The sequence below is a fragment of the Saccostrea cucullata genome, unplaced genomic scaffold (assembly GCF_032062105.1).
Source record: "Saccostrea cucullata isolate Sc308-1 unplaced genomic scaffold, CSIRO_AGI_Scuc_v1 ctg9562, whole genome shotgun sequence".
NCBI classification, from domain to species: Eukaryota; Metazoa; Mollusca; class Bivalvia; order Ostreida; family Ostreidae; genus Saccostrea; species Saccostrea cuccullata.
In genome coordinates this window covers 3021-21996 of record NW_026928733.1, presented here as the reverse complement: position 1 = coordinate 21996, position 18976 = coordinate 3021, and the positions used below count along the sequence as shown (strand labels likewise).

The 18976-nt window shown below is 31.0% G+C and overlaps 1 protein-coding gene across 1 annotated transcript; it reads right to left on the bottom strand.

The window, feature by feature from the left end:
* Window positions 1-10713: 10713 nt before the first annotated feature.
* On the bottom strand, window positions 10714-17532 carry LOC134278579 (uncharacterized). The gene is made up of 6 exons (XM_062760887.1): window positions 17447-17532; window positions 17081-17174; window positions 13854-14082; window positions 12010-12117; window positions 11732-11780; window positions 10714-11240 (listed from the first exon to the last, which is right to left on the bottom strand). Exons 1-6 carry the CDS (start codon window positions 17479-17481, stop codon window positions 11123-11125), a joined length of 633 nt encoding a protein of 210 aa, XP_062616871.1. The 5' UTR covers window positions 17482-17532; the 3' UTR covers window positions 10714-11122.
* Window positions 17533-18976: the final 1444 nt, after the last annotated feature.

Below are 18976 nucleotides of genomic sequence, written 5' to 3'. Positions count from 1 at the left end.
ATTCTGTGAAGTCGCATTAAATTTTATTCAGTGGAAAGAGAGGAGTTTTGGATAAGAGATGGGCACCAAAAAGCGCAACAGACGGACAGACAGACATGAAGCGGGGTATAAATATAGTTATATGTGTACTCACTATACTCGATTTACAATACCTTATACATTTATACAATACAACAATTAAATGTGTGTGTGCCCCCCTTTCAAAAACGATGCTACGTGCCTGCAAAATGTAAGAAATGGTGGTCGAAGAAATCTCTAATAAGACAATCTTTTCTTCTGAAAAGACTTCTATTAGAATATGAAATACGTTATTACTTCAATCAACTCAAATGGTTGTAACAGCCCCCCATCCCACCCCAACCCCCCTTCATTTCATAGTGTGTATTAATTAAATAATGCAATGTTTGTATTTTAAAGACTTCTTAGAATCGTACTTTTTTTTTTAGAACTCGCTATATTGTTTTAAAATCAGTAAAATTACTTGATTTTAACTTTACGCCCGAACTTACGCCTACCCTTGAGTAGACGTAAAAGTTTGGCCTAAGTTTAGTCAGGCGTAACGATACACTCTTTATTGAAACGCAAATCTTCGTGCTAGTCCTGACTTTACGCCGGCGTAGCGCTACGACTGGGCGTACGACCTTTGATGAAACGGGCCCCTGGTCACTTATCTTCAGAATGTATGTATCCTAATTACGGATTGAATTGCAGTCGCGAGTGTAAATGCACCGAGTTGCAATGCAGCCGATTTTTTGGATGTGGGATATCTACGACAACGAAAGGTATTACCCGGGAGACTGCTCAATAAAAATCATAACATGAGAATTTTATATCTATTTTTATTATATTTGTTAATCTATATAAATGATACAGTTAGAGTAACGATGTTGATTTATTACATTTTTATACATAGAAATATGTTAATTGTTTGTATATTTTAAATGTATATGTATAGACGTTTTGCTATATTAAATGATATGAGAATCAAAAATACATGTTAAAATTCCTCTTTTTTCGTAAACAGCAATACATATTCAGAACAGGAAGAAAACACAATTGTCAACGTTAATAGAGTTTTCTACTGAGCCACCATCACAAGCTGTTTCAAATATTTCAGTGATTGGTACGTATGGAATATCAACAGAAGCAATTAAACAGGACTTTAAAACAACGTCATCTTTCTTTGACAAACCCTTATCAATATATGTCAATGTCTTTTCAATGTTTGTATTAATTCTTTTAGTGCTGTATATATCGATTCAAGTGTCTGATAGAGTGAAATATGTAAGAGCCCAGAATAGAAATAAGATGCTTGAAAGTGAACCTCGAAATCACCACGAGGAAATAGAACTCGTTGCAATAACTGAGATACAATAATTGACTTTCTCTTCTAAGACTCTAAGTGCATACAAATAATGCTAATGACTTTGTATTCTTTAAATTCAACAGGACTTTAATGCAAAGTCATCTTTCTTTGACAAACCCATATCAATATGTGTCGGTATCTTCGCAGTGTTTGTACTAATTCTTTTAGTGCTTTATATATTGGTACAAGTGTCTGATAGACTGAAATGTATACGAGCCCTGAATAGAAATGACATGTTTGAAGATGACCCTCGAAATCACTACGAGGAAATAGAACTCGTTGCAATAACTGAGATACAATAATCTTTTTTTATTTGTGTGCACTTACAGCATTATAGATTACATGAGTTAATCAAGACATTTCAAAAACTATGGACAACAGATTAAACAGTCAATATGATATATACGAATAAAAATTGTATATTATAAATTAAACACAATTTAAAAAAAGGAATGCCAATATATGCAGAATTCAGTTGAAATTATGGAGCAAACAATGAATATCTTTGATTTGAATATCAATACACGGGTATGCAGTTGATGCATGTCAACAACACGCGTCTAACGCCATAAACCTGTCCATATCGGGTAATAAGGTCAGTATCAGTGCGACGATTCAAAGATGTGCCCAAGTCAAGAGATATACATCCTAAATTCCATTTATTGAATTATGAATCACCAAAAAAGTATCATAACCTCACGAAAACTCAATTATTCGATTGAAGGATATCAGTACAGATATTACACTAAATATCAGACTGCTAACTGATATTGGATTGTCACATGCAGGTAATTATAAAGGTTTAGACTGCAAAAAAACAATCTAAGGAAGCAGATAACAGCAGTGTTAGGAACGCACCGAAAATTTTGAAAATAATGCTGCATTATACTCCAATGTTGAATAAAGTCTGCATTGATAATGATTTATACCTTCATGATCGTGATTGAACCATATCCGTGCAACATTCATTAATCTTTCATTATTATCAAAATAATCGGCACTGATAGAAGGAAGTTATCAGACTCATTTATTATTAACGTGTATGCCCATATGGTGAATTATTTAAGGAATCACTGCCTAGTAATTAAAGTATGGCAGAGCATCGACGATAGTGAGAAACGGGATGATTTGCAAAACGGCGAAACCCATTATGCATGAATTATCCAATGTTTCCATTATCGTTGAAGTCCCTAACAAACTATGCTATCTAAGCAGTGGTTCCTTATATTTTCATTTCATGGTGAAATAAAATTGTAAATTTAGACTTTAAAAATATAAGCATAGATTGAAATAACACGAGGACTCCCATGCCAATTTCAATAGTCCTCTATCGAGCACTGACGTCAAACACAAAGGCAGCCGCACGAGATTTAATTGCATATTTAGCCTCCTTAGCGTCAGACACAGAGACAAATGCACACGAGATTTGCATGCATATTAGGCCACCTTACATGTAGCTCATGACCTATCGACCTGCCTAATTTACATTCCGGTGAGAATGGCTGTAAAAACACAAATGCACCGTTTTGTTTAAGAAAAAAAATTGATACCCCGGAATTTAATTAAAAACAGAAAATAATCATTAAATACATAGATCATCATATCTAAAGGATCCTGTCATAGTTTATATAAAATAACTCTTAATTTGAATTTTTTAAAAAACTTGCATTTAAAGATTAACTAAAAAAATTAAATAATAACAAGCATACAAATCCGTATAAACAAAAAATCTTACAAAACAGCTAGAACCTATACTCCCCTGTTTTTTTTTTTTTTTCAAGAAATGAAGGATTATAAATTATGCGTAAAACGCATTGTTAATTAGAAAAAAACACAGGTGCATTTAATTTTAAATTGAAAAAAAGATCCTTCAGGTGTAGATTTTCGTTATAGTTCAAGATTAAGTGCTAGATTTAAGATTTAAGAGAAGAATGTTTTGGTTTTTTAAAGTCCTGCGTTATCATTACAGAACAGGCACCCGTTTCATCAAAAGTCGTAGATTTAAGCCTTAACTTAGGCGTACTTCCGGGACTTACGCCAAATTTTAGTCGGGGGTAATTGCGTTTCACCAAGTGGCGTAAGTCTAGTCGTAAAAGATACGCTTAGTCGCAGGACTAAGTCCTTGACAACACAGCATTGCGCAGGCGCTAAAACATAAACATTGTCCACTGTGTTAAAACATATTATGTGTAATACTGTAGCACGTCAAAGTACAGAGTAACACAAATTATAGATTAAATGAATACCTGCACTGATTGAAACATGCAATGCATGGAGTAATGTAGGAGATATAATAATGCATTTTATAAGAAATCGATTTTCATTTTTTTCTTTTTAAATTTCAATAATAAAAGTCATACATTGAAAGAAAGAAAATGATCGTACATGTGCATGTATTTCTGTATAAAGCTAATCCATTTATTTTGGAATTTTACACCCCCCCCCCTATTTCCGAAATTAAAACAAATTCATGCCTTCGCCTTTGATAATAAATTTCAAACTTTGATACATACCGATTCTACTGAAAAATTATAATGATTAAGTTTGAGACAGTATAAGATTTTTTTTAAATTATTTTTATGAGAAATGTATACTTGCAAGCAAAAATAATGTATAAAAAGTTTACATATGTATCAATATCGAGTCATGAAATAAATTTTACACATCTACTACTAATGTACACGTAAGACAATCCTTTCTAAGTCTATTAAATTTTTGGCAATTCATATGATTCATTATAATATTATTATTGTTTATTAAAATGGCACAAAGGTTCAGAAAACAGTTTCGAATACTAGTTCTAGAGTGCAGGTTCATACAATTATAGACAAAAATTCTTTACTATCTAGAGCTTAAAATTGATGTACCGTTTTTAAGTACGCAGAGAGAGAGAGAGAGAGAGAGAGAGAGAGAGAGAGAGAGAGATTCCAAAAAATTACTACAAAGGTAGTCTTACATAACTTCTCTGCTTGTATGATTTTTGTCTTTAAAAATAATTTACATTAAGTCTTTATTTGTTTTTCATTAAAATGTAAGTTATGCAGGAAATTAAAAAAAAAAAATGAATATTTTTATCCTATATGTGCTTTATATGAGCTCAGATTATCTCAGATGATGTAAGATTTACTTCTTCAGACAAAATCATGAAAAAATAAAGATAGATGTCTTCTGCATCAATATTAATTTTCTCCGACAAAAAAATATTTTAGGAACAATTCATTTCTTGAATTGTGTATAATCATCGTGTTACATCGATATAATAAAAGTAATATTTTCCCCATTGAAAAATCTCTTATTGTCTATATGAGACTCCCTCCGGGTTGCGTTTTAGATTCACTGGGGACTTCACTTGTCCAAGAAACCTAGAAAAATAATTACCTTCGCCTCCATTTCTGTACATTAAATGTTGAATATTCTGCAAATTCGGGAGGTTACATGTATGAACCCTCTCTCCGATCCCCGCGAGATCCACACTTGTGGAAGAGGAGTAAATAAGAAAGACTCTTCGAACATAATAAAAAAAAAACATACAGTTGTGGATTTATGATGTATTATTTTTTTGTAATTTAAATGTAGAAAATTACCAGAAAGACGATGATTGTGCTTTTGAAACCGATGCCCCCCCCCCCCCCCCCCCCCCAAAAAAAAATATTATGGGGAAAAGATTTTTTAAAAATCAAAATAGACAATTTTAATGAATCTCCCACCTTCTTTAGGAATATAATGACAGTGTCCATGTTTTGCTATGTAAACCCCAAATAAGAGTCCGATTAATTAGTAAGTTAATTCTCAATGGCAAAATTTATTAAAGATTCTGTGAAATGTCATTCAGTGGTAAGAAAAGAGTTGTGGATAAGAGATGGGCACCCAAAAGCGCACAAGACGGACATATTTAGCGGTATAAACATAGTTATATGTGTAGTCACTATACCCGATTTACAATACCTTATACATACAATACAAAAGTCAAATGTGTGTGTGTGAATGCTTTGTCAAAAACGTAAGAGATAGTGCATGTCGAAATCTCTAATAAGACAATCTTTTGTTCTGAAAAGAATTCTATTAAAATATAAGTACGTTATTAGTTTACTTCAATCATACCAATTGGTTGTAACAGCCCACCCTCCCCACTTCATAGTATGTATAATTAAATAATGCAATGTTTGTATTTTAAAACTGCTTAGAACCGTACTTTTTCTTTAGAACTCGCTAATTGTTCTAAAATAATTAAAATTGCTTAATTTTAACTATACGCCCGAACTTACGCCGACCCTTGAGTAGACGTAAAAGTTTGGCCTAAATTTAGTCAGCTGTAACGATACGCTCTTTAATGAAACGCAAATCTTCGTGCTAGTCTCGACTTTACGCCGGGGTAGCGCTACGACTGGGCGTACGACCTTTGATGAAACGGGCCCCAGGGCTGCGTTTCACAAAACTATCGTAAGATTTGTCCTAAGATACATTTTACGATCATCTTAAGATCTGACTAATGACAATCATAAGATTTGTCATTGCCGTTTCACAAAACTATCTTAAGTATAAGAAATCTTAAGACAAGTTTTAAGACAAATTCCATTCTTCAATTTCACAGGGATTTTTTTAAAATATGTTTTCACGAAGTCTTTCATTAATTTTCTTTGAAATATTGAAATAATGTATGTCTCATATAGTTTACAACATATTATAGCATCAACTCTATTTAAGCGTGATTACTTTTAATTAGAACTACTAGTGTTTCTGAAACTTAACAAATAAGTACGATTTTAACAATGACTCCTTTTGAGACACAAAATCTTGTTCAAAGTTCGTTAATAAAATTAATTGGATGCACGTGTTCTTAAAACGCTTCAACTACTGCAACAATATATCGGACGATGCTAACAGATGAAGAAGAGAAAAAAAAGAAAAAATTTCGATCAATTTTATGGTTTCAATACTATAATAAAAAGGCATAAAGAAAGCATTACATACAACATCAAATATTACAGCATATTGAATTTTCATACACATTCCTATGGAATAATGATGATACCTCAGGATTTAAACAATTTTATTTTCATCTAATTTGTACGACTGAATAAAATGTTTACGTTGAAATTAAATCACCACAATAAGAGAAATACAATAACCATTTATATATTGTAACGAAATAAATTAAAGTAAAATCCATGGACTAATCAAATCCATTAAATGTATATGATCCAAGAAGCATTTGTTTTTTTTTTGGGGGGGGTGCAATATCAGATGGGAGGGGGTACAACCAAAGAAAATTTTTTGTCTTGAAATGAATAAAGAGGAAAACACAAAGTACATACATTTTAGTTTTTCTATCTGAAATTTAATTAAATACAGAAAATGATCATTAGATATTGGTTCAATATACCTTAAATCATGTACAAATTGTTAATTCAAATTATCTTTTAATATTATGAATTTTGGATCAATTTTTCTTCAGTTTTAAAAATGTTAGTTTACATTAAATAAAATTACATTTATTTTTAGCTCAATAGAAAAGGAAAATCGGTAGTTTTTGTAGTTGATGCTGTCTTGGTTGCTTTGTTGGATAAAGTTCTAAGAATCTGTTAGCTTTCCATGCTTTAATGCGTCTCTTTCAATTTGTACGCCCCGTCACTGTTGTAGCGTCTATTAATAAATAATAACAAGCATACAAATCCGTATAAACAAAAAATCTTACAAAACAGCTAGAACCTATACTCACCTGTTTTTTTCAAGAAATGAAGGATTATAAATTTTGCGTAAAACGCATTGTTAATTAGAAAAAAAACACAGGTGCATTTAATTTTAAATTGAAAAAAAAAGATCCTCTAGGTGTAGATTTTCGTTATAGTTCAAGATTAAGTGCTAGATTTAAGATTTAAGAGAAGCATGGTTTGGTTTTTTAAAGTCCTGCGTTATCATTACAGAACAGGGCTGCGTTTCACAAACTATCGTAAGATTTGTCCTAAGATACATTTACGATCATCTTAAGATCTGACTTATGACAATTACAAGATTTGTCATTGCCATTTCACAAAACTATCTTAAAATAAGAAATCTTAAGACAAGTCTTAAGACAAATTCCATTCTTCAATTTCACAGGGATTTTTTTAAAATATGTTTTCACGAAGTCTTTCATTAATTTTCTTTGAAATATTGAAATAATGTATGTCTCATATACATGTAGTTTACAACATATATTATAGCATCAACTTTATTTAAGCGTGATTACTTTTAATTAGAAAGTAGTGTATCTGAAACTTTACAAATAAGTACGATTTTAACAATGACTTCTTTTGAGACACGAAATCTTGTTCAAAGTTAGTTAATAAAATTAATTGGATGCACGTGTTCTTAAAACGCTTCAACTACTGCAACAATATATCGGACAATGCTAACAGATGAAGAAGAGAAAAAAAAAGAAAAAATTCCGATCAATTTTATGGTTTCAATACTATAATAAAAAGGCAAAAAGAAAGCATTACATACAACATCAAATATTACAGCATATTGAATTTTCATAAACATTCCTGTGGAATAATGATGATAACTCAGGAATTAAACAATTTTATTTTCATCTAATTTGTACGACTGAATAAAATGTTTACGTTGAAATTAAATCACCACAATAAGAGAAATACAATAACCATTTATATATTGTAACGAAATAAATTAAAGTAAAATCCATGGACTAATCAAATCCATATGATCCAAGAAGCATTTGGGGTTTTTTTGGGGGGGTGCAATTTCAGATGGGAGGGGTACAACCAAAGAAAATTTTTTGTCTTGAAATGAATAAAGAGGAAAACACAAAGTATGTACATTTTAGTTTTTCTATCTGAAATTTAATATAATTAAATACAGAAAATAATCATTAGATATTGGTTCAATATACCTTAAATCATGTACAAATTGTTAATTCACATTATCTTTTTATATTATGAATTTTGGATCAATTTTTCTTCAGTTTTTAAAATGTTAGTTTACATTAAATAAAATTACATTTATTTTTAGCTCAATAGAAAAGGAAAATCGGTAGTTTTTGTAGTTGATGCTGTCTTGGTTGCTTTGTTGGATGAAGTTCTAAGAATCTGTTAGCTTAATGCGTCTCTTTCAATTTGTATGGCCCGTCACTGTTGTAGCGTCTTTAAAGTAGAATTTGAGCTCCCTTTTCACTCTGCCTGTGACATTTTTCAAACTCATTCAAGTCCATTTTTTATGGTTATTCTAAAAGTTGTTTCTTTTTTTTTTAATTTATTAAAAAATATTCTCAAATCCTCATTGCTGAACTCCTCAAATATATCAGAATCAATCTCCTTTATATCAAAAGATAGCATGAATATTCAACCATCCACCTTATCTGTTAAGAAATCAAGAGAGATCAAGTCAAGATCTACCCCCCGTTATAAAAATACTAGTATTTGAATACAATATTGAGATAACGAGCATTTATCAAGATTAAAAGGACATTGTAACAATGCAAATAAAGAGCAGAGCAAACATGGACCTTTAAAAACTAAACGCGAGGGATCATAAGCTATGGAGGAGTAAGCGTTCCCTGGCGACTGGTCACAACCACCACATGTGGTCACTTTCAAAATCCAGCAGACGGAAGAATCCGTAGAAAAATCAGTGTTTTATTAAAGAATTACCTAAGAATTAGTATTAAAAATGTCAGACAGCATTACTGATATCTTGTATTAATTAACTGAATATGTCATTGTGTCTACTATATTACTTACGAAATGATTACAATTTTTTACCTTTGATTTTATTACGACAAAAATTGTCTCTTTGTCGGAAAAGGTCAAGTGTCGGCAATGGTATACAACTGGGTCCACCACTTATGTCACAAGTGACCTACGTGTACATATTGATGTCATTTTCACATTTTGACGTCAAAATCATTCCATTTCGTTCCAATTATATATTCTATTTATGTGTATGACTACACGTGTGCCAAATTTCATTCTGATCTGATTTGTGGTTTTGTTAATATAATTCGCGAACTTTTTGATGACCCCTCGTAAATAAGTATTGGTTTAGTTGTATACAAAAAAAATGATGTTTCATTTTCCCTACTATAAAGCAAAACCTCGTTGAATTGTGTAATAGCTAATTGATAAATGTTTACTGATACAGTTTTCAAGATGTATTTAAGGAGGCTCATTACACCACTTTTTGATGACGTACTACACAAAAAAGTAAACCTGTTTCGACCGATTTCCTCTGGGGACGAATTTACAACTACCTCTATAACATGACCCTGACCTTTAAAACGTTTTAAAAATAGACGAAACATGCGGTGTTGTAAACAGTAAGAACAAAGTAACGGATTCCTTATGCATAAACTAAGAAGGATTGCTTTTAAGCAGAAACAAAAGAAAACAACATCCAAATCTTCGCCAAACAAGTAATGTACAATTTCATAGTAAATCAGTGAGGCGAGCTCTATTAATCTATGACAAGTTTGTATGGAGGGAATTCGAGTTTAAAATCTACATCCTTGAAGAAATTAAAATGTTATTTACTTGCACTATTTACTGTGTTGTTATTGATTTATATATTCATTATTTGTTTTAATGATGTAAATATATACTCTGGCAATTTAAAGCTTTTTTCTGAATTTTAGATGCAATGTTAAACGCTCCTTAGTGTTTTGAGTCTTGGGTAATTAAGAAAGATAACTCTTGAAAGAGGACTTTTTATACCAAATATTTTTTAAATTGGAATTTTTATTTCGTTTAAACATTCTTCATTCAATTTGTCACATGAAATTCATTAAAATACATTCCTTGTCCCTTCAGAACTCATTTTCTTAATATTTTATGCACAGATTAAAAAGATAATGACATTAGTTGCTTTTTAGGAGAAAACTATTTTTTCTAATAAAAATAATATTAGGTATTTTAGGTATTTTGAGGTATTTTCATTGTGTGTACTTGTCTAAAGAGGATGTCCATCATTTGGCACTGAAAGTTCTGAAATTCTGGTAATAATAAACTTGAAATAAAACATTTTACTACAATTACACAAAAGCCAAAAAATTCTCTAAAAAATATTTAATAACAATACCTCCATTTGGATATTTGATATCTACATTATAAGTGGTGCTGTAATGAAATCTAAAATAAACTGTAGATGTAATGAGCCACCTTAAATTATTTTTTGTTATGATGCCACATCTTCATTTTGGACTTTTTAAATTACATATAAATGAATGTCCATTCAGACGTATAACTATCTTCTGTAGCATTTAGATTTGATTTTCTTGCAAGCAGGCTATTTTTTTTTAATGTAAATAAGTATGTACTATAAAAGCATAATTTTAGCAACTTCTTTGGAAAATGGTTCAATGGAATGAAATATGGAATAAAAAACAGTAATCAAGCTGTAAAAGACATTTAAACAATGCAAATCAAACGAAGAACAAACAAGGACCTCTAAAACATCTGAAATGGATAGATACCAAGGATGAGTGACCATTCCCTGTGGAGCGGTCACACCCGCCATCTGCTTATTGTCATGGTTTGCAAAAGGGTTAATCAAAATTCGAAAAATGACGACTGTTCAATAGATATTGTTGCTTCATGAACTTGTTTGTCAATAACTTTCCTTTTTTAAAAAATCCTTTGTTCGTGTTATTGTGGATTGAATCTACGTCGAGATTTAAATGTCACCATTTTATTTTAATTTGCATTGAATATATTTCGATTTTTTTTTTCGATGTTAGTTTTATTCCTTCATGATCAGGTTTTATTAAAGTACTTCCGATAACTGCAGATTCAGAAAAAAGTAAGGGACAACCCATATCATTGGATTGGGTAGTTCAAATGCTGCTCCGTTCACGATTTGAAAGTAACTCATTGTAGTGTACCTATATGAAAGTATAATTCTTAAATTTGTACGATTGTAAACCTTAAAATATTTTCCATAAAATTTTAATCATTAAAAGCAATGCAAGTAAGATCACTTATAATTATAAATAATAATTGAAATTGCTTTATATTTCAGGAATGTTTTTTACGATTTGTTGTTAGTTAATTTTATGTGAATCACACAGACTTGTCACAGTAGGCATATTTCATGAAGCACGCTAGCGCTTCATGAGAATACGCCTACCTGCAAGTCTGTGTGATTCACATACCAATAATTCACAATCAATTTAAAAACTTCTTTACACATGTATTTACATTTTCAATGTCTAAAAGCATAAAAAATATACTCAATATTTGAATTTCTCGTTGTCCTATATATTGCTTTACTTTGACTATAATTCACACACCAATAATTCAAATCAATTCACCTTGCAATTAAAAAAAATATTCATTATATACAGGTACATTTTTTGTTAAATTGACTATTTACCTTATATAAACAATGGTTGTGGGGCGTTTTAAAACATAACATTCGGCATCTGAAAAATAATATTGGAGCTGTAATAAAATACATGATTTAGCGAATTTATGTACTGTTTAGACGTATATGATTTTTTAAAATGATTTACATAAATATTTTACATTGTATGACTACGGAAATATAATAAAGTTAAGGGTCAATGCAAATTCATTAAATTTGAATTTTAGATTTTTAAAGCTCGTTGAGTTGAAAATTAAAGCTGCTAAGCTTCAATAGTGAAGTTTTACATTTATAGGCATCTGTAGACCAATAATCACTGTGACAAGAGGAGCAATGTTTTGCGTTAAATGAATCCTGCACTCTTCCCCCTTCATAGTTGTACTCGGCACAATTACCTTAAAAGAAAAAAATATCCATCAGAATTAGCCTTATATACTTGTATATCATTGACTAAATAAAACGAAATCAACTGAAGTTGCATATATTGTCAATTATGTCGGTATCATCGCAACGTTCATCAGTATTCCTAGTGGCTTTGAAAGTTTTGAGCAATGCTTGATTTATAGCATTATTTACACCTACCGTAAATGTAGCATCACAAAATATCTAGACATAAAAGTTGTCGTAATAAATATTAGTAATTAAACCCAGTTTTATATGTACATGTATTAGGATTAATTGAAAAGATGAACAAAAATGGTGGAACATCAGGAACTGATAACGCAATTCTTCTGCCGATGAGTCGTGTTGTTAGACATCACTAAAGTGTGTTCTTGAGATATTGAACAGAATTAAAGAACAATGTAGACTTTTGGAGGTACACAGAAAATTAGGAAAAAGGCAAACCAAAGTCACTGTGAGTAGTTTAAAACATATGTTAGGTCCATCAGATTTATTTTTACAGAAGTAACATACATTGTACCTTCTGCGATAAAATAATTTTGAGATCCATGGTTCAGAAACTTTTTTTTAATTTAAGCCATTTAAATGCGCATTTTTTTCTTCTCTTCTTTTTTCCTTAGTACCAAGTGGACTTGTAAATATGCATTTATTTAAGGGTATAAATTCTGCATAGCCATTTTTGGGTCGTAATACTAGTATCAACTGTCGTCAAGCAGTGTTGCTTGTGACTAAATTCTTTCACAAAGGAAGACATGCTATAGATTTTGAGAGTGAATTGGTGTGTTTAAACATTTTTTCCCCATACAACTCAGATTCTTTAAAAGATCAATTAATATGGAAGTGAGATATTACATAAATTGTCCCTTTTATGGGTAATATTTGCTATGACATCCGGAAGAAAACTAAATTGAAGTGTGACAATTGTTCCTCTCCCGGTGGCAAATTTAATCGTTTTTCTAATATGATGCATTATTTTTATTATTAATAATATTGAATATCTCACTGATACAAGATGGCATCAAAACATACAGTTTTCAAATTGCTTCTTCCTTTTTTAAAGCAATAAATCTTCTAAAAATATTCTTATCCTCTTTGGCATTTGCATGATAATCAGTCAGAAAGTCATTTCAAGTCTCGCTATTACTTCATCCACGATCAGTGTTCGTCCGTCGTTGTTGTATTCTCAGTCGGTCTTTAATATACGTATCAGACGCAGACTTTTGAATAAATGAAGTTAATTCTCATTCTTTCAAACCCACACCTGACTTTTCAATGAAAATAACATGCATATGATATTACCGAACCGGTTGTGCTTCCCTTTGCTACGTGTGTTGCTTATGCTGAGAGTAACAGAATAAAACAATTTTAATTATCAGAATTTAGCAAATAATATAAATAAACGTATATGAAAACTTATAAATCATATAAATGTTAATCTATTTTGTATTGAATTATAATACCGCCATAATGTTTTTTTTCTGGCAATCGATTAATATACGGGCTTGAGTTATTCGAATACATATAAAGTCATAGACGGATTGTCTGTAATTGTTTATTTATTTTTACAGTGTTAAATGTATATATCTACATTAAAAAATATTCATTTTTTAAACAGCTAATGCTTGAACATTAAAGTTATTAAATTGATACAGTGTATTAATGTTATACATAATGTTAAGGAATGCCTTTTAATCTGTAAATATTCTGCATAAAAATGAGTAGTACTCACCATAGCCTATAACTGTTTGAGGTGCACACACCTCGATGGTACTGTTTTGCCAAGGATTATTTAAACAGTGGTATAAAAGATCTTGCGAGCACTTATGTGAGACAGAAGAACAGTTTTTCTTCAATGCTTCTGCATCCCACATTGTTTTATTGTCTGGACATGATGCCACTTTTTTCATTGTAGCGCGAGAGGCTTCACAAAATTCTTCATCGTAACTTGCACAACATTTCTGAAGAATGAAAATTATATGAAATATAGTCATGTATCCTTTAAAACAATTTTCATAAAATATATGTCGAGGAGAATGCTCTAGTTAGCCTGATATATACGAAAACAAAACACCTATAATCGCTGGTTTAGAGCTTTTTTCCCCTTTGTTACAGTTGTAATAGTTTTTTTACATATATCCTCCAATCCATAGGTTCTATTCATAATGATAATATGGTGATTTCACGCAGTTGTTTGTTTCTTAGAACTTAATCAGGGCAGAATAAAAATAAAGGATCTGCCTGCATATAACGATTTTCTCACAACAGTACCTTATAAAGATTCTTTGTGCTTCTTTTGCCGCGTCAAAGCTAAAACGTAAACATAGGTACATGTAGTGAAAAGCTGTTCCTCAGCTAAACGCTCGGCATTGAAAGTAAAAGTCGCAGGACTTTTGGATATGACCTTAAAAACGTAGGTCCCGTGTCAGGGTAGCGTTAGCACAATAAAGAACCCTCAGTGCTCAATGGCCCTGAGTGCCGAGTATAGGTCTGAATTTGAAACCCTTCACCGGCATACGGTAACGTCTTCATATGGGTGAAAAATTCTCGAGAGGGACGTTAAACAATATACAATCAATCAATCAATCAATCTTTTATGTACAGTCCGCTGACAAATCTCTACTGATTATGTAGAATAAATTCAAAATGAAGACCTAATGGCTATCATCTGTACGGGTCTTAAACTCAGGGATCCACGCTCAAAGATCTGTAACATGAAAGCGTACTACTTCTCTACACGTCTATATAAATACTATTTTTTACTATAACTTTAAAAACAACAGTTTTTCTGATATCAGAGATAATTTCATCAAATCGAAAATGTTCACATTTTACTTCGGTTTTTTTTTCATGTTAATCAATAAAATTACTATATTTATTAAAAGTATAATTTCTCTGATTTGACACACAAGCACTCTGAAGATAATATTAAGATGTTGTTGGAGCTTCTCATTTATAATATGTTCAGTTCTACCAACAAATTAAACAGTTGGAAATTGAAAGAGTACTAATTGTGTTCCTTATTGTCAATTTTTTTAATATAATTATTAATCCTTTGAAGTAGAATTTATTTAAAAACGTTTAAATGAGAAAAAAACCACATGTGGCCCTGTACTACACATTCAGTAACATCAGCGACATCTTATCAACTAACAATAATTACTTCATATGTCAACTTGATATATCTTAGTGAACTTAAAATAAGACACACAGTCTTGTTTGATATATGGATGTTTCACTGAGCATAGAGAAAAAGGGCCCCGCAAAGCGGAGTATCCAATAGCAAGGAGCATATCTATAAATTAAAAACAGTATTGACATCGATTCCCAAGCAGAATATGTCTTTTTCGTTTCGTACAGCAATGCATAAATCACTCATCCAACAAGGAGCACATATATGTACAAAATGTATATACATGTACGATGACCTTGCTTATCCCCTGTTGCGTTGGTATAATAAAGTAGAACGCCCCGGCTGGCTTAATAGAGATGAACTCAGCTTTTTCATCGTTATCATTATTTATGCAGTAATATCCAGTTCTCACTGTCAACCGCATGGCGCAGTAATAAGAGAACCTGCTCTAGAGTTGCGAAGTAAGGAGTTGATCCTTACGTAGCAGGTTCGAATCCCATTGTGCGAGGTGGAGACCAGCCCTTCGGAGGTCTCCTGTCAAAGGAAGTGCTGAGACGAAAAAGTGCTGAGTATGGGAACAAAATTTGCAGCTCTCCATCAGTAAGTGGTGGCGTCTAAATATGAGTGAAACATTTTCGAGAATGACGTTAAACAATATACAATCACAATCCAATTCTCACCTGCAAACTTTGTGCTTACATCATCATTTATTTAAAACTCAAGAGCTATTTCCGAAAACGATCTTTTTTGTAACTGAGACAAGTTACTGTCGAAAACACGCAAGTATATGTTACAATGATTTCATAATCAACTTCGTTTATTACTAAGCATTCCGTAGACTCTACGGTCGGTACCTTGAAATGACCTTGATAAACAAATTAATATAACATACTATCAATGTGTCGTATTTTGGCTGACGCGTGTTTGTTTACAATTAATATATACCCTTTGCTTTGACAAGTTTGTGTATGGAATACTAAGTCTACCTTATCTTCCTAGCCAATCTTATAGAAGCACAAGTATCACGGTGTGTGTAACTGAACAACAGGCGATGTTAACTTATCCTAGATACTACACCTACCTCCGGAATTTCCAGGGTCATTTTTATACTATTCTCGCACATATGTTTTTTTTAATATAATGTTTAGATCAATAAATGTTTCCCGTTTTTAAACCATCTGTTTTAAAAATGATACATTCATGATTTGAAATTTATCATTTGCTTCATTATTGAAATGGATACCTTTCATAATAAAAAGAAGCAATTTCATCGATTTTGATAATTCATACTAATCTAAAATAAAAGCCACTTTATGAAGTTAGCTTATGAATATTAAACATGCATATGAATGAAATTTTATTGTTTCTACCATACAGTTTGTCATCCTTGCAAGAAAGAGTTTCTGAGTTCTGAGTCAACTTGTTGACTCAAAACCCTGGCTTGCAAGTTTGACAGTTTGTTTAAAAATATATAAATACACCAAAAATATTATTTGCTGGATTTTGTGTATTCAATTCTCTGTGGTATATGTGTGTGAGAGGGATGATGTGTGTGTGACAGAATTATTTTTAAAATGCAATTGTTTTGTAAAACACTCTTTGATTGGCTAATGCACTGATGTTTGAAACAGTAAAACGAGCATTAACGAGCTTAAAAGCTTTTTCATTGTGATGTCATAATAGAGCGAAGACGTATTTCATGTAACAAAATTCAACAAAATAAGACAAACAACAAACAAAATGCATGCATCCGTTAAATGAGCATTAACGGTCGCAAATACCAAACTAGAAGATAGTTATTCCCAATGTGTATGGAATTCACTTACCATTAAGTGATATATCAACAAGGCTTTCAAAAATGTCCTTTTGAATGTATGAGGAGCTTGACATCCTTTTCTAGCTAACATTTTAACACACGACCTAAAATGTGTTTTTCTAAATAAGTATACAGGCATCATATAAAAGTTATCATGACAAGTTATTATAATTATGCATATGAATTGCATGGGTGAGGATATCAACAAAGGATTAAAAATGTTTCAACTTCGGCAAATTATATCGAAATATATTTTAATGAAATATCAAATGAATCAATTTTGACATTTATTGCATGTAGGTCTTTATCTTCAGAGATTTTTTTCTTCTTTTCTAGTATTAGTTTAAATTGAATTGACACGTTTTACAAGTCTTACCAAAAGTATTCATCGATACAATAAAATCCATTCATCTGATCCTGAGAAAATGACTTTCCATTTTGCAATGGCCAAGTGTAACAAACAATTCCATTGTGTTGTTTCTATTTTAAACTCTCGTAATACAATCGATTTTTTGGTGGCTAAGTTATCAAGGCCGTGCATGAAATATTGATTATACTGGCTATTTATAGTCTTTCCAAATTATTTTTAGAATTATTGTTTTAGCTCAAAAACTTTACGTTTTAGAATCTTTCTTTTTAAATCAATGAAGGTAACTACTGAATTTCTATAGCGCGCGAAAAATTCATTGTATAGAATAACCGTCTTTGTTTGGACACTTTCGCGGCTTAAAATGAAATGCATGCGTTAAGAAGTAATATATCATTTCCTTGTAGATCGAAAGAATTATTGCAACCTCATTCAAATACACTTAGTTATATGTTTAAAAATCCTTTCCTATATTTTCAGTTTACTTGCAAGCATATTTCAATAGAATTGTTAAAATTTCATATATTCATGAGCAATAAAAGATGGATGTTTCATTCCAACAGAAATGAAAGCGATGTTGTTGTTTTTTTAATTACATATATAAATAAAATTAAGAAGGAAAATAACTTAAACAGGCATAGATTTAATTTTAAAGACTAAAGCTTTCTTGTGGTAGGCTGTATATATAATATCAGTTAACTTACATCCTATTATATATTTTTGTCTCTTCACCTTTTCAATTTTTAGTGTTATAATGTTTGAAATGGAAATTTGAGTGCAGTTCATTTTTTTTTCTTTTTGAAAAATTAATATTTTTACCTAAAGGTATCTTTAAATAGTTTTCTTCAGTTTAGTCTTAAGGAAGTAAAAGACTTTCTAGAAAATTAATTACATATCAAGTTCTTATATAATGTACTTACCTAATTTCTTGAATTTTTCACCAAATATATCTTGTGAAATTGTAACATGTATTCCTATATAAATTCTAATAATCACTAATAGAGCAGAACAATCCTAATAAAACAAAATATGCAGAAAAATTGTACCTTACAAAGTTAATAACTCTGATAGAAAGTCGTTCAACCAATGTTATTCGCTGTAAGCATTGAAACTGAAAATCACTGCACTTAAAAAGCACAAGCAATCATTTCATAAGGCCGATGAACAATTCAAAAGAAAGTTTGATTGAAAAAACTCAATGAACTTCTAAAATGCTTTGATATTTATTTTCTAAATTAAAAAATGCATTCCCTTTTGACAAATTGCTATATGCTCCGTTGACAGACGACATTTAAGTAATATTGATGCACATTCAATTTAGTAAGATTAAAATTCTTAATTCAAAACAGCAAAAAGAAATCATTTTGATGCAGGCAAAAGCGAAAGTGTAGAATTCTTGCTGTAGATTTTTTTTATCCTAGATTCCATTTTTTTTCCTAAAGCCAACGAAAAATGAAGAGATACTGATTAAATTTCCAAGACATCTAAACTCAAGTAAATTTCTTCAATCTGTCTTTGGAGTCAATTTTATCCAGAGGG

What these genes read in the sequence shown, in the direction of transcription:
- LOC134278579 (XM_062760887.1), bottom strand. Translation starts at nt 17,481, where the DNA reads ATGAATGGATTTTATTGTATCGATGAATACTTTTG. An exon ending in TGTATCGATGAATACTTTTG is followed by an intron (nt 17,175 to 17,446) that starts GTAAGACTTGTA and finishes AACACATTTTAG; the next exon opens with GTCGTGTGTTAAAATGTTAG. An exon ending in TCAAACAGTTATAGGCTATG is followed by an intron (nt 12,118 to 13,853) that starts GTGAGTACTACT and finishes TTTTCTTTTAAG; the next exon opens with GTAATTGTGCCGAGTACAAC.